Here is a 14485-nt window from a genome sequence, read left to right as displayed (position 1 = left end):
AACAACTGTTAAAAAATGACAGTCACATGTTTCTTGAAAATTAAACACCATACTTTTTAAAAATTCATTGTAAATCATGTATTTAAACATGTAAGAAAAGTGTAAGCTTGTCTGTCCTTAAAAAGCATATCAATCTAAAAGTGCTATAGTTACTAGAAAGGTTTGTAGGCCGATTTAAAACATACTTATTAAATTCTACAAGTGTTCGTTGTTCAAGTGTCTCATTTGAGTGCTTAGCTTTTATGGATGTTGGCATACAAGGTATTTTCTTGATTTACAGATTATTATTCAGAATAAATATATATCTGTCCTGTGTAGTTACTTTCTTTAACTTATATAGTACTTATAATTGAAAGGTTAGGCTTGTCAAGAATTGAATTTGATTTGAAAATCATTCTTTCAAAAGGATTATTTATGCAGAAAAAAAATATACCTGTACGGCTTGGAAACCGATTAATATCAATCGCAGGGACTCTGTTTACTTATAGACGCGGGATCAAAGTACAATTTCGTTACAATTTTCATAAGAAATACGCATTTTATAAGGCATAAAAAATGCTCTAATCTACTTATATTCAATGAAATTTTTTATTTTTTTGCAATTTATTATTTTTACGTATTCTCATTTTATCATAAAAAATTTTACTTTTTATTTCATTTGTTGGCGAAAGTAATGCTTAAGGTATTTGACGCACTTAAAATAAGAATTGCGTAATAAGGGACGATTCAAGGAATGAATTTTCCAAAGATACAGACAAATCGAAGTTTTGAGTAGATTTGCATTCTATAGAGTGCACATATGAAAAATGATTTTTACAGTATTGCTTCAAAACCGATTAACATCCGCTGGATTAGAACCGGTTCTCAGCAATACTTTAAAATCATGTATAGCATCGTATTACAGACAATTTTTATCGTAAACTAAATTAAAAATCAAAAGATTATTACCAGTTTTGTTAGCTTGGGCCTTCAACCCCTCGGGGCTACTAATACTGGTTTTAATCTTATTGATTTTTAGTTCTAATATCCGTGGAAATCTGTCTTTAATACGATCCGATAAATTTATATCAAAGATTTAAAAAAAAAACCTGGGACCTTGAGATTGAATCTTGATAAGCAATTTTTTTAATAGTATATTTTCACCAACCCTAGTTAACCTCTTTATTTGTTTAGATAAGAGTTTTGTGGTTGAAATAATAAGTAAATTAATAGCTTATAATTGCTGATTAGTTCTTTTTATCAAAACTGTTCTAACTATTAATTAGTGAATTCAAAGTACATTTTAGAGGAGGATTCTTGAAAAGTGAATAAAAATCAGTTATTTTTTAATAGGATCAAATTTTGTAAATAAAATTTTTTTGTACCAAACAAAATATCTTTATTAAACAGGAATATTGTCCTAGAAATCATCCTTTCAAAAAAAACTGTATCAGGAATCATAATTTAAAGTTTGAAAGCTATATTGCAATTATTACAGGCCTTTATCAACGATAAGAGATTTACTTTACACAAAAAAAGAACCTACACAAGTGTAAAAACCTACGCTTTAAAAAAATATATTTTAATGACAAAATAATGTGTAAATGAGTGTAGACAGGTATGTTTGTGCAGGTTTGTGTGTTTCTGTCTGCTGTGCTACTTATGAACAGTATTGCCCTTGTTTTTTTGTGCTTTTTTTCAGATGAATATAAAATGACTAATGTATGAAATTAAAATCTTAAGTTTACAGATTGATAAATTATTAGTATTTAGGAGTAATTATGGAAAAAAGGTACTATGTTACATTCATTGAAAGCTAATCTTTTATAATCTTTTATAATTATTGCTTAGTAAGTAAAAGTCATGTAATAATTATCAGTGTCGTTATTAAGAGAGGTTTTGAAGGAAATCTAGAACATAATTGTAAATCAAAATAGACATTTATATATCTTAAAGCAACATTAACGAAAGAAATATATTTTCATATCTTGATAGACCTTGGTTTTACAAACAAACGCAGTACAATTTGCAATTTTATACCAGCTACATGACAATCTACAGCCGAAACTGCTATTTTTTTTTAGCCAACATCGAAACTGGAAACAATATGTAAAGTCTCAGTGCCCGTCTAAAGAAAATTTGGTAGAGATTCATTGTTTTATTTCATAATTGCTTAATAAAAATATTAATTTTTTAGTGTGAGTGTTGAGTATAAAAGTTATGGGGTGCGATGGTATATCTTAGGAATCTACTCTATTTTTGCAGCTTCAGAGGTAAGCTTTTAACTTCAATCATTCGATATATTATTACTTGGATGTTGCGCCAGATTTTCATGCATTGTGAGAAAGTTGTAGCTGGCTAAAAGAACGATACCCCCATCCAGATGGCAGATAAGCATGTAAGCAACCCCTAATCATTTAATATGAAAAAATAGCTTATTTAATTTTTATTATGGTTTAGATTTTCATAAATGCATTCCATACAATTTTAGACAATAACAACATAGTCATGTATAATATATATAGAAAAATTACTGAGAAGTACAGTTACAGTTCATTTTGTGTCAGTAATGACCGTTTTTACCTTATTTGAGGCGCCCTTTTACTCTCTGATCTGTATATTTTACTATTTTAAAGGCATGTGTGTTTAATACCTGGGGACCACTGGCACAGTCTGCTAAAACTGGATTTGGTTGGTCAGACGCAGCTGTGGCCTGGATTCCAAATATTCAGATTATTTCTGGTATGGTCAGGTAAGTCTTTGCAGATATCCGTATACTAAAGTAACAGGATGTCTGTGTGTTTGTACCGAAGGATCTCGCTTACCGCTAAACCGGACACAATACAATCTGTCCCGATTTTGTATTAATTTTGAGGAACATGATTCAGTTACGTCATATTTTTCTTTCCCGAAAAAGGGAAGGAGGAAGAAAAAAAGGGAAGGGGGAAGAAAAAAGAGATGGGAGAAAAGGGGGTTTTCCCCATCTCTTTTGAAGAGATTTTCTTCCCCCCTTCCCTTTTTCGGGAAAGAAAAATATGACGTAACTGCAATCATGTTCCTCAAAAGTAATACAAAATCGGGACAGATTGTATTGTGTCGCTAAACTGATCGGGTTCTCCTTCTCATAAGTCCCGGGAAGGTTAATAACTATTTTCGGGGAGGGTTCCACCACCCTATCATGAGAAATCACCCCTAGAAAAAAATTACCCTTCCCGAAAAAGAGACTTGAGCGAAACATAAACCAATTATTTCTGTAATTAGATATCTCAGAAAAAATCTTTAAACTAAAATATAAAGTAATTTAAGTAATCATTTTTCAATCTTATGTTAATTTTATTTCACAATCACACAATGACAGATAAATTGTTGTAAACCCTCTTTCCAAAAAATACAATTTTTAAATAAGCACATATATTAACATTATTCGTTGAAAAGTAAGGCTAGTTTAATACCACAAAATTAAAGTCTTGGTGTGATTTTTAGCTTTTTTTCTGTCCAATCTTTGAATAGAGAGTCTCATACAGATGCTAGGGGAGAAACCACTATCACTTTGAATTGACGTTAGTACATTATATGTTAACATAAATATTATCCTACTATTTTAGTTTGCCCATGGCGTATCCTGTCCTACAAAAATTTGGATTCCGTAGTACAGTGGTCTTCTGGGGAGCAGGAACAGTTTTTTTAAGATCAATCCCTAAATAAAGTAACCGCTATATCTAGATATTATACCGATATGGTTCTCCATTTTATTGAACAGTGGCGTGAACTTCACCAGGGGGGTGAAAACCTGGATGGGGTAAAAAATGGGGATAACAGCTCTTCCAAATTTAAGTGTTTACCCTTTCTGTATACAACTGATAGTGAAGCTTCAATTTGGGTAAGTTATACATCCTTCCATTCAAGAGAAATTGTCCTGAAAGATAATTCCCCTTTGATTTTTTTTTATAAATAATCAACTACAGTAACCAACTGACTCCCCGACTATAAACTCTAAAACAGGAGAATTACATGAACAGTACTTCATTTGTTATCAGTGAAAAGGGAATGTAGTCTGACAAACAACTCTAAAGGAAAATTTCCCCACAACCCACTTCAACTTTTCCTCCCCTTCTTTCCAACCCATCTTCACTTACATGACAAAACAAAAATTACCACCAGATAATCAATAAGGTTTCGTGATTTTTGTAGAATTGTTGGTTAGACTGGCTACCCCTGTTTATTATATGTATCCTATTATATAAAGTAGTAAGCTTTTTTTGTCTGTAGCGAAGGATCTCGCTAACTGCTGAACCAATATGGTTCTCCTTTACAGTGAAGCTTCTTATTGGTCCATATTTGGTTCTAGGCTATTCTATTTTTTTATAAGTAAGCCTGGGTATGGTTTTAGGCTATTTTTCTGCCCTTCAAATATAGAACTCCTAGATGCCAGGGGCGGAGCCGCTAGTAACAATAAAAGTAACATGATGTCTTTCTGTGTCTCTGTAGCTAAACTGCTAACTGCTGGAATGACAATGTTTTTGCTTTACAGTAAAGATGTTTCTAGTTCCAAGGAACTACTAAAATTAACTAAAAAACTGATAAGGAGTACATGCCCTTGGAATTATATTAAGATGTGTTTCACTGGATCCAACTATTTTACTAGGAAAACAATTTTCATAATAAATTAATTGATAATAAGGTAGGTAGACGCCTGTTTATTAAACTTTAGATTTTGAAATTTCCTTACTTAAGAAATAATATGAGGAAATCAACAATTGAATTAATTATGAAGAAAAATAATCACCAGGAACAAACAATTTGTTTTGGTGGATGTATAGAATATGTGAATATTATTCTTTCAAAAAACATAGAAACTGATGATTTTAGGTCTTTGTACACTCTTGAACTATCAAACTATTTTATATTTTGAAATTGAAATATTAAGTAACAAGTTTAATCTGCTCTGCTTTAAATGGTTGGACTGCTGCGATGATTGAAGGTGAGGTTTTATCAGTAAACCCTGGAGTGATAGTTTCCTTCAAAATTTGCAAATATACATTTCTTCTTTTTATGTAATCAAAATTATTGCAAAAAAGTTTATTTTTTTGGTAGCCAGTTCTTTTAATAATTAACTTTTACAATCTAGTATATATTTCTATGTAGATTATTAAATTTTTAATTCATTTGTTGTTTCAGGGACATTAACTACGTTGTCTGCTAGGTATGTTTGTTATATACATTGCTTTATTTTGTCAAAATCGACATCAAAATTAACTTTTTTGTTTTCCAATCTATTACAAATTGAATAAAAAAGCAACCTTAATTTCAAGATGGTTTCCAGCTGGAGAGAGAACAACTGCCACAGGAATCAGCATTGGAGTACAAATGGCAGGACTCATACCTCCATCCCTGATATTTCCCAGGATAGTTACAGATCCAGGTATAATAATAATAATAATAAATATTGGAGTACAAATGGCAGGACTCATACCTTCATCCCTGATATTTCCCAGGATAGTTACAGATCCAGATATAATAATAATAATAATAGGTATTGGGGTACAAATGGTAGGACTCATACCTTCATCCCTGATATTTCCCAGGATAGTTACAGATCCAGGTATAATAATAATAATAAATATTGGTGTTCAAATGGCAGGACTCATACCTCCACCCCTGATATTTCCTAGAATAGTTACAGATCCAGGTATAAAAATAAGTATTAGAGTACAAATGACAGGACTCATGCCTTCTCTTTTAAGCCTAAAACCATCACAGGACGAGTAGGTGTATTCCATGAAGATTAGAATCCGATCGGTTCAGTGTTTACCGAGATCTTAAGGGACGGATGGACAGACGGACAAACAGACATCGTTCTATTTTGTAATTTAGACTAGCGGCTTCGCCCCTAGCCTCTAAGAGGTTTGATCAAACAAATTTTTCGTATTTTAGATTTAAAAAAAAAAAAAAAATTTGGGGGGGGGGGTTAGTCGATCCCACTATTTTAATTTTAATTTTAAAAAGAAAAAATAGGGGGGGGGGTTTCAGTTTTTGGAGGGGTTGTGGGTGTCCCACCCCCCAAAAAATAGTTATAAACCTTCCTGGGACCTATGAGAAGCTACCCTGTAAAAGAGAACCCGATCGGTTTAGCGGTTAGCGAGATCCTTCGCTACAAACAAACAGACAAACAGACAAACAACCAGACAAACAAACAGACAGACAGACAGACATCGTTCTACTTTGTATTATAGATATAGTAAAATCATTTCATACTAATAAATACAATTTATTCATGCAAATAACACAAAAATCAGACGGCGAGTATAAATAAGAATTTATTGTCTATAGTAAAAAGAAAAAAAGAGATTTTGGCTGAGGCTCGAACCCAAAGCTACTCAGAGAACTACTAAATATGATATAATGTAATGAATATTTATATTTGTCAATAGTAGAACAGCCGCTTAATTAATCATTTATCCACTGATGTCCACCAACTTTTGAATGTTTGTAAATTAACTAATTTATTTTTCTTTGTCAGTACAATATCTTAGACAACACTGTACTAATTAAACCACATATTTATAACAAACTTTAGGATTTTCTTAAAATTTTCTTGGATAGATATAAATACTCTAAAACAACTGTTAAAAAAATGATAGTCAAATGTTTCTTGAAAATTAAACACCATACTTTTTTAAAATTCATTGTAAATCATGTATTTAAACACGTAAGAAAAGTGTAGGCTTGTCTGTCCTTAAAAAGCATATTAGTCTAAAGTTCCAATAGTTACCAGAAAGGTTTGTAGGCCGATTTAAAACATACTTATTAAATTCTACAAGTGTTCGTTGTTCAAGTGTCTCATTTGAGTGTTTAGCTTTTATAGATGTTGTCATACAAGGTATTTCTTGATTTACAGATTATCAATCAGAAATAGAATAAATATATATCTGTCCGGTGGTACTTTCTTTAACTTAAATAGTACTTATAATTGAAAGGTTAGGCTTGTCAAGAATTTAATTTGATTTGAAAATCATTTTTCAAAAAGGATTATTTATGCAGAAAAAAATATATACCTGTACGGGTTGGAAACCGATTAATATCAATCACAGGGACTCTGTGTACTTATAGACGCGGGAATTTTGTAAATAATTTACTCAAAGTACAATTTCATTACAATTTTCATGAGAAATGCGCATTTTATAAGGCATAAAAAATGATCTAATCTAGTTTTATTCACGAAATTTTGTATTTGTTTTGCTATTTATTTATTTTTACGTATTCTTTTCTCATTTTATCATAAAAAAATTTTACTTTTTATTTCATTTGTTGGCGAAAATAATGCTGAAACTCTGGCTATCTTTAGACGCAAAATTGACGCATTTAAAATAAGAATTGCGTAATTAGGGACCATCAGGGACCAATTCAAGGGATGAATTTTCCAAAGATACAGACAAATCAAAGTTTTGAATAGATTTGCATTCTATAGAGTGCACAGATGAAAAATGAGTTTTACAGTATGGCTTCAAAACCGATTAACATCCGCTGGCTGGATTAGAACCGGTTCTCAGCAATACTTTAAAATCATGTATAGCATCGTATTACAGAAATTTTTCTCGTAAACTAAAATAAAAACCAAAAGATTATTACCAGTTTTGTTAGCATGGGCCTTCAACCCCTCGGGGCTTCCAATACTGGTTTTAATCTTATTGATTTTTAGTTCTAATATCCGTGGAAATCTGTCTTTAATATTTACATCATAGATTTTTTTTAAAAAAGCCTCGGACCTTGAGATTGAACCCTGATAAGCAATTTTTTTAATAGTATATTTTCACCAACCCTAGTTAACCTCTTTATTTGTTTAGATAAGAGTTTTGTGGTTGAAATAATAAGTAAATTAATAGCTTATAATTGCTGATTAGTTCTTTTTATCAAAACTGTTCTAACTATTAATTAGTGAATTCAAAGTACATTTTAGAGGTGGATTCTCAAAAAGTGAATGTGAGTTAGTCAACTTTAAATAGGATCAAATTTAGTAAATAAAAGTTTTTTGTACCAAATAAAATATCTTTATAAAACAGGAATTAGAACAACCAAAGCTTAACAAGGTTAGCAAACTTGATCATAGGAAAGCTAAACTTGTTAAATATTGCCTGATTGTCCTAGAAATCATCCTTTCAAAACTAACTGTATCAGGAATCACCATTTAAAGTATGAAAGCTATATTCCAATTATTACATGCCTTTATCAACGATAAAAGATTTACTTTACACAAAAAAAGAACCTACACAAGTGTAAAAAGCTACGCTTTAAAAATTTATATAAATGACAGAATAATGTGTAAATGAGTGTTTTTGCAGGTTTGTGTGCTTCTGCCTGCTGTGCTACTTATGAACAGTATTGCCCTTGTTTTTGTGCTTTTTTCAGATGAACATAAAATGACTGGTATATGAAATTCGGATCTTAAGTTTACAGATTGATAAATAATTAGAATTTAAGAGTAATTATGGAAAAAAGGTACTATGTTACATTCATTAAAAGCTAATCTTTTATAAATCATGTTAATTATTGCTTAGTAAGTAAAAGTCATGTAATAATTATCAGTGTCGTTATTAAGAGAGGTTTTGAAGGAAATCTAGAACATAATTGCAAATCAAAATAGACATTAATATATCTTAAAGCAACATTAATGGAAGAAATATATTTTCATATCTTGATAGACCTTCGTTTTACAAACAAACACAGTACAATTTGCAATTTTATACCAGCTACATGACAATCTAAAGCCGAAACTGCTATTTTTTTTGCCCACATCGAAACTGGAAACAATATGTAAAGTCACAGTGCCCGTCCAAAGAAAAGTTGGTAGGGATTCATTGTTTTATTTCATAATTGCTTAATAAAAATATTATTTTTTAAGTGTGAGCGTTGAGTATAAAAGTTATGGGGTGCGATGGTATATCTTAGGCATTTACTCTATTTTTGCGGCTTCAGAGGTAAGCTTTTAACTTCAAACATTCGATATATTATTACTTGGATGTTGCATCAGATTTTCATGTATTCTGAGAAAGTGATGCTCGTAGCTGGCTAAAATAACGATACCAAAATCCAATCCCTTTACCCAATCCTCTCCCTTCCTATTAGATGAACGAACATACTAATAAAAGAGGTCCATATTAGCAACTAAAATTGACGATAAATTTTTCCCTGTCAATATATCCTTGAATATCCTATATCCATTCGTAAAAGTTTAATATAGATTAAAATGGTATTATGAGGAATGAAGTTACTCATTTATTTGTAGCGAAGCTAATCTATATCTCCTTTGTTTGTTTTACATCCATTTGGAGTTCCAAATGAGAAAGGATCGACTTTTTACAAAATGAATTTTTTGATGATTCTGCTACGAGGGGAGAAAGTCGCTCAAAAAATGAGGAACGATTAGAGGAGGAGTGGAAAAGAGATGGATAATTCCTCATTTTTATGACGTCACATGCTGATTTTTTGAGCGACTCTCTCCCCCTAACATTCTGCTGGCTTATTGGCGTTTAATCAAAGAGTCACCTGGTCCGTCGGTCTGTCTGTAATCCTCTATGTGACTTATATTGGGGAAATATAGCGATGCATAGACGCCCATAAAACATTTATATGAGAGAAAAAAAAATTTTCTATTGATAATGGTTTAATTAATTTCCAGATAGAGATTAAAAATATTTATGACATTAACAGCATAGTTATAAATAAAAGTTACTAGAAAGTTACATTATGTTTTGTCTCATTAATGACCATTTTCCTTTTTTTTTGAGGCGCCCTTAACTCTCCCTGATCTGTAAAATTCTCATTTTTAAAGGCATGTGTCTTCAATACCTGGGGACCTCTGGCACAGTCTGCTAAAACTGGATTTGGTTGGTCAGACGCAGCTGTCGCCTGGATTCCAAATATTCAGATTATTTCTGGTATGGTCAGGTAAATCTTTGCAGATATACTCATTATATAAAGTAATAAGCTTTTTTTTGTCTGTAGCGAAGGATCTCACTAACCGCTAAACCGATATGGTTCTCCTTTACAGGGAATCTTCATATAAGTCCCGGGATGGTTTTAGTATATTTTACGTTTTATAAAAAAGCCTGGTTATGATTTAAAGCTATTTTTCTGCCCTTCCATATAACTTCAAACATAGAGCCTCTAGATGCTAGGGGCGTAGCAGCTAGTACTTATTATAAAGTAACAGGATCTGTGTAAGTACTTAATGATCTCGCTAACCACTGAACCGATTTGGTTCTCCTTAATAATGTAGCCTCATATAGTTCCTTAGTATCGCCACTAGAAAAATGCTATCTCAGAAAAAATCTTTAAACTAAAATATAAAGTAATTTAAGTAATCATTTTTCAATCTTATGTTAATTTATTTCACAAGCACACAAAATTCAGGGATTAAAGGGATTAAAGAATGACAGATAAATTTTTGTAGTAAACCCTCTTTCCAAAAAATACAATTTTTAATTAAGTATATTAACATTATTGGTTGAAAAGTAAGGCTAGTTTATTACCACTAAATTAAAGTCTTGGTGTGATTTTTAGCTTTTTTTCAGTACAATCTTTGAATAGAGTACATATATGTTAACATAAAATTTATCCTACTAATTTAGTTTGCCCATGGCGTACCCTGTCCTCCAAAAATTTGGATTCCGTAGTACAGTGGTCTTCTGGGGAGCAGGAACAGTTTTTTTAAGATCAATCCCTAAATAAAGTAACCGCTATCTAGATATTAAACCGATTTGGTTCTCCATTTTATTGAACAGTGGCGTGAACTTCGCCAGGGGGATGTAAACCTTGATGTGTGTAAGGTTTATGGAGAGTTTTGACCCTTTCTGCTTGCATCTGATAGTGAAGCTTTAAGGAAGGTTTATAAATATTTTGGGTAACTTTGCCTTTACTTTCCTAAGAGAAATTGTCCTGGATGATAATTCCCCTTTAATTTTTCTTTATAAATCCTATTTTATAAAGTAATAAGCGTTTTTTGTCTGTTCCAAAGGATCTCGCTAACTGCTGAACCGATATTGTTTTCCTTTACTGTGATGCTTCTTATAAATCCTTGGAAGGTTTTGAACTATTTTTGGAGAGGGTGTTTTCACCCTCCTTCCCTAAAAAAAAATATTTTTTAACTCTTTTGAAACTCAAATTTAAAATTGGATGAGGTCGACTTTTCCCCCTCCTACCAGTGCCCCTAGAGGCTTCTAGGGGCGTAGCTTCTATAATTAACTAAAGTAACCAATTGACTCCCCGACTATAAACTCTAAAACAGGAGAATTACCTAAACAGTACTTCATATGTTATAAGTATAAGAATAAAATTAAGCTTAATTTAGCTTAAGTGCGAACTGCTGGACCAACAATGTTTTTGCCATATAGTAAAGATATTTCTAGTTCCAGGAAAGGTTTCCCCTCTAATAAAATTAACTAAAAAACTGCAAAGGAGTACATGCCCTTGGAATTATATTAAGATGTGTTTCACTGGATCCAACTATTTTACTAGGAAAATAATTTTCATAATAAATTAATTGATAATAAGGTAGGTAGACGCCTGTTTATTAAACTTTAAACTTTAAAATTTCCTTTCTTAAGAAATAATGGGAGGAAATCAACAATTTAATTAATTATGAAGAAAAATAATCACCAGCAACAAACAATTTGTTTTGGTGGATGTATAGAATATGTAAATATTCTTCTTTCAAACAACATAGAAACTGATGATTTTAGGTCTTTGTAAACTCTTGAACTATTAAACTCTAGTTTTTTTTATATATTTTTTTATATTTTGAAATTGAAATATTTAGTAACAAGTTTGATCTGTTCTGCTTTAAATGGGTGGACTGCTGCAATGATTGAAGGTTGGGATTTATCAGAAAACCCTGAGGGGATAGTTTCATTCAAAATTTGCAAATATACAATTCTTCTTTTTTGTAATCAAAATTATTGTAAAAAAGTTTATTTTTTTGGTCGGCACTTCTATTATTAATTAACTCTTACAATCCAGTATATATTTCTAGATTATTGATTATTTAATTCATATATTGTTTTAGGGACATTAACTACGTTGTCTGCTAGGTATGATTGTTATATTTATTATCATTGCTTTATTTTGTCAAATTTATCTTCAAATTGTACATTTTATTATTTTTTTTTAATTAAATGAAAAAGGCAAACTTAATGTCAAGATGGTTTCCAGCTGGAGAGAGAACAACTGCCACAGGAATCAGCATTGGAGTACAAATGGCAGGACTCATACCTCCATCTCTGATATTTCCCAGGATAGTTACAGATCCAGGTATGATAATAATAATGATAATAAATATTGGTGTACAAATGGTAGGACTCATACCTCCATCCCTGATATTTCCCAGGATAGTTACAGATCCAGGTATAATAATAATAATAAATATTGGTGTTCAAATGGTAGGACTCATACCTCCATCCCTGATATTTCCCAGGATAGTTACAGATCCAGGTATAATAATAATAATAAATATTGGTGTTCAAATTGTAGGACTCATACCTCCATTCCTGATATTTCCCAGAATAGTTACAGATCCAGGTATAATAATAATGATAATAATAATATATATTGGTGTACAAATGGTAGGACTAATACCTCCATTATTACAGATCCAGGTATAATAATGATAATAATAAGAATTGGAGTACAAATAGCAGGACTCATACCTCCATCTCTGAAATTTCCTAGAATAGTTACAGATCCAGGTATAAAAACAAGTATTGGAGTACAAATGACAGGACTCATACCTCCTCTTGTACTATTATTTTTTCTTAATTAAGGCATGTCGATAACTGAAGAAAATGGCTCTGAAGAAATCAAAAACAATATAAAATCGGAGGTAAATATATTTCTTTGGTAAAATTAGACTTGCACTATCTAAAACAAACTTTAAAAAAAATTAAAAACTATTGCATTATCTGTAAATTTCATCATGATAGAATATATATTTTTTTGTTAGGTATCCTATATTCTGTATGGGGAAGCTGTTCTCTCCTGCCTTTTATTTGTCATCATGCTTCTGTATTTCCCCTCCCATCCTCCAAGTCCTCCGTCAGCAAGTGCTAAAGCAGATAGATACAATTTCTTCCAGGAAACATCCTTAATCCTTAAAAAGTCCTTAATTCCTTTATTTTACAATATTTGTTAATAATAGCCTAAAACCTCTTTTGTGTTACGAAACTCCACTAAAAAATGAATAACGATCGGTTCAGCCGTTTACTAGATCTTTTGAGACATAAACATACACAACTTACTCTTTTCTAGAATTTTACATATATCCTCCATTTAAAGTTAAATATTTTTTTTAAATCAAGTCATTCTATAGATCTGACAAAAAAAGACGTAAATAAACAGACATCCTTTTAGTATTTTGAGTTGAAAATTAAGGATTTCTTAAAACAGGGAATAAAACAGATATTTACACAGCCTAAGAATATAATAGCAGGTATATCCTAATTTTACTAAAAATAAAAAAAAACAGACTTAATGGCATTTTCTTTCAAAGTGCCTTGTTGAGCACAGAAACCCCATCCTTTATTTTTTAAATGGATTGAAGCATAGGGGCTTGGTTTTTGATTTACCTATTGCTTTAGGTCAGGTTAGGGTAGGTTGTATTGGGTAATGGATAGCCTCGTAGGGTTAGGGCCCCTCAATGATTAGGAAAAAGAAATAGAAACAAAAAAAAACTATCATAGTCTTAAGTGTTTCTTTATTGTCTTCAAGAAATATTCATTTATAGTATAAATTTAATAGGACGATTCTTTCAGGCCTTGCATTTGCCAGCGTAACTGTTCCCTTGATGTGGATAGCTGTAGTGAATCAAAACTTAAATCCTTTAGGAATGAATCAGGTAAAATATGTAAAGCTCCACTAAAGGCATTTATTTTGAGTAGGGGACAGGGGACCCCTCAACATTCAATTTAATTTTTTTTTATTTTTTTTTTTTGGGGGGGGGGATGTTTTACAGTAAGGAGAACCATATTATATTTTAGTTGCATATAAGCTGATTTAGCTCTGATAAAATTTCCGCAAAGACATTATATGATTCTAGCAAAGCTTTTTATATTGCCTATAAAAAATGGCGTCATACTTGCCTACCATGCATTGGTCAATTAAAATGTATGCTGGCCTGTCATTGGTAATTCAGTCTATATATTGGTCTATCATTGGACATTTGCATTGAATGACATCATTTTTTAAAGGCACTATAAGAGATTTTGTTTAGGTAGAGACAGGATATATTGGAACATTTATTATAACAGCATCATTTCTTATGAATATAATTAACTCAGGAATTTTGTCAATTGTGGCATGCCATTAACGTTTTAGCACATAAAGTGATTAAAGATATTGATTAAAGTTAACTTATACTTTCTCATTTGTTGATTTTCCTTATTAAATCTTGTAAAACATTCAGTGGCCAACTTTTACACCAATAATTTTGTTATACATTCAGGGTAATTTTGTTTGT

The 14485-nt window shown here is 31.3% G+C and overlaps 2 protein-coding genes across 2 annotated transcripts; both read left to right on the top strand.

Annotated features, from left to right (window-relative positions):
* Positions 1-1672: 1672 nt before the first annotated feature.
* LOC145323292 (solute carrier family 49 member 4-like) lies at positions 1673-4841 on the top strand. The gene is made up of 5 exons (XM_080165720.1): positions 1673-1771; positions 2177-2252; positions 2616-2731; positions 3585-3654; positions 4567-4841. Exons 1-5 carry the CDS (start codon positions 1761-1763, stop codon positions 4639-4641), a joined length of 348 nt encoding a protein of 115 aa, XP_080021846.1. The 5' UTR covers positions 1673-1760; the 3' UTR covers positions 4642-4841.
* Positions 4842-8383: 3542 nt separating this feature from the next.
* On the top strand, positions 8384-14335 carry LOC145322997 (solute carrier family 49 member 4-like). The gene is made up of 13 exons (XM_080165383.1): positions 8384-8475; positions 8879-8954; positions 9809-9924; positions 10608-10677; positions 11436-11493; positions 11795-11848; positions 12041-12065; positions 12176-12285; positions 12795-12853; positions 12974-13106; positions 13418-13459; positions 13782-13864; positions 14240-14335. The coding sequence occupies exons 1-13, from the start codon at positions 8465-8467 to the stop codon at positions 14333-14335; spliced, it is 933 nt and encodes a 310-aa protein (XP_080021509.1). The 5' UTR covers positions 8384-8464.
* Positions 14336-14485: the final 150 nt, after the last annotated feature.

This window comes from Acartia tonsa, chromosome 6 (assembly GCF_053477335.1).
Source record: "Acartia tonsa isolate MP-2025a chromosome 6, ASM5347733v1, whole genome shotgun sequence".
NCBI classification, from domain to species: domain Eukaryota; kingdom Metazoa; phylum Arthropoda; class Copepoda; order Calanoida; family Acartiidae; genus Acartia; species Acartia tonsa.
Note: the sequence above shows the minus strand (reverse complement) of the source record. Positions and strands in the feature narration are given on the sequence as shown.

Excerpts from the sequence above, each read along its gene's own strand:
- LOC145323292 (XM_080165720.1), top strand. Across the intron at positions 2,253-2,615 it reads CTATTTTTGCAGCTTCAGAG|GCATGTGTGTTTAATACCTG; the intron begins GTAAGCTTTTAA and ends ACTATTTTAAAG. Across the intron at positions 3,655-4,566 it reads TGGTCTTCTGGGGAGCAGGA|GTACATGCCCTTGGAATTAT; the intron begins ACAGTTTTTTTA and ends AACTGATAAGGA.
- LOC145322997 (XM_080165383.1), top strand. Across the intron at positions 9,925-10,607 it reads ATTATTTCTGGTATGGTCAG|TTTGCCCATGGCGTACCCTG; the intron begins GTAAATCTTTGC and ends CTACTAATTTAG. Across the intron at positions 12,286-12,794 it reads CAGGATAGTTACAGATCCAG|GCATGTCGATAACTGAAGAA; the intron begins GTATGATAATAA and ends TTCTTAATTAAG.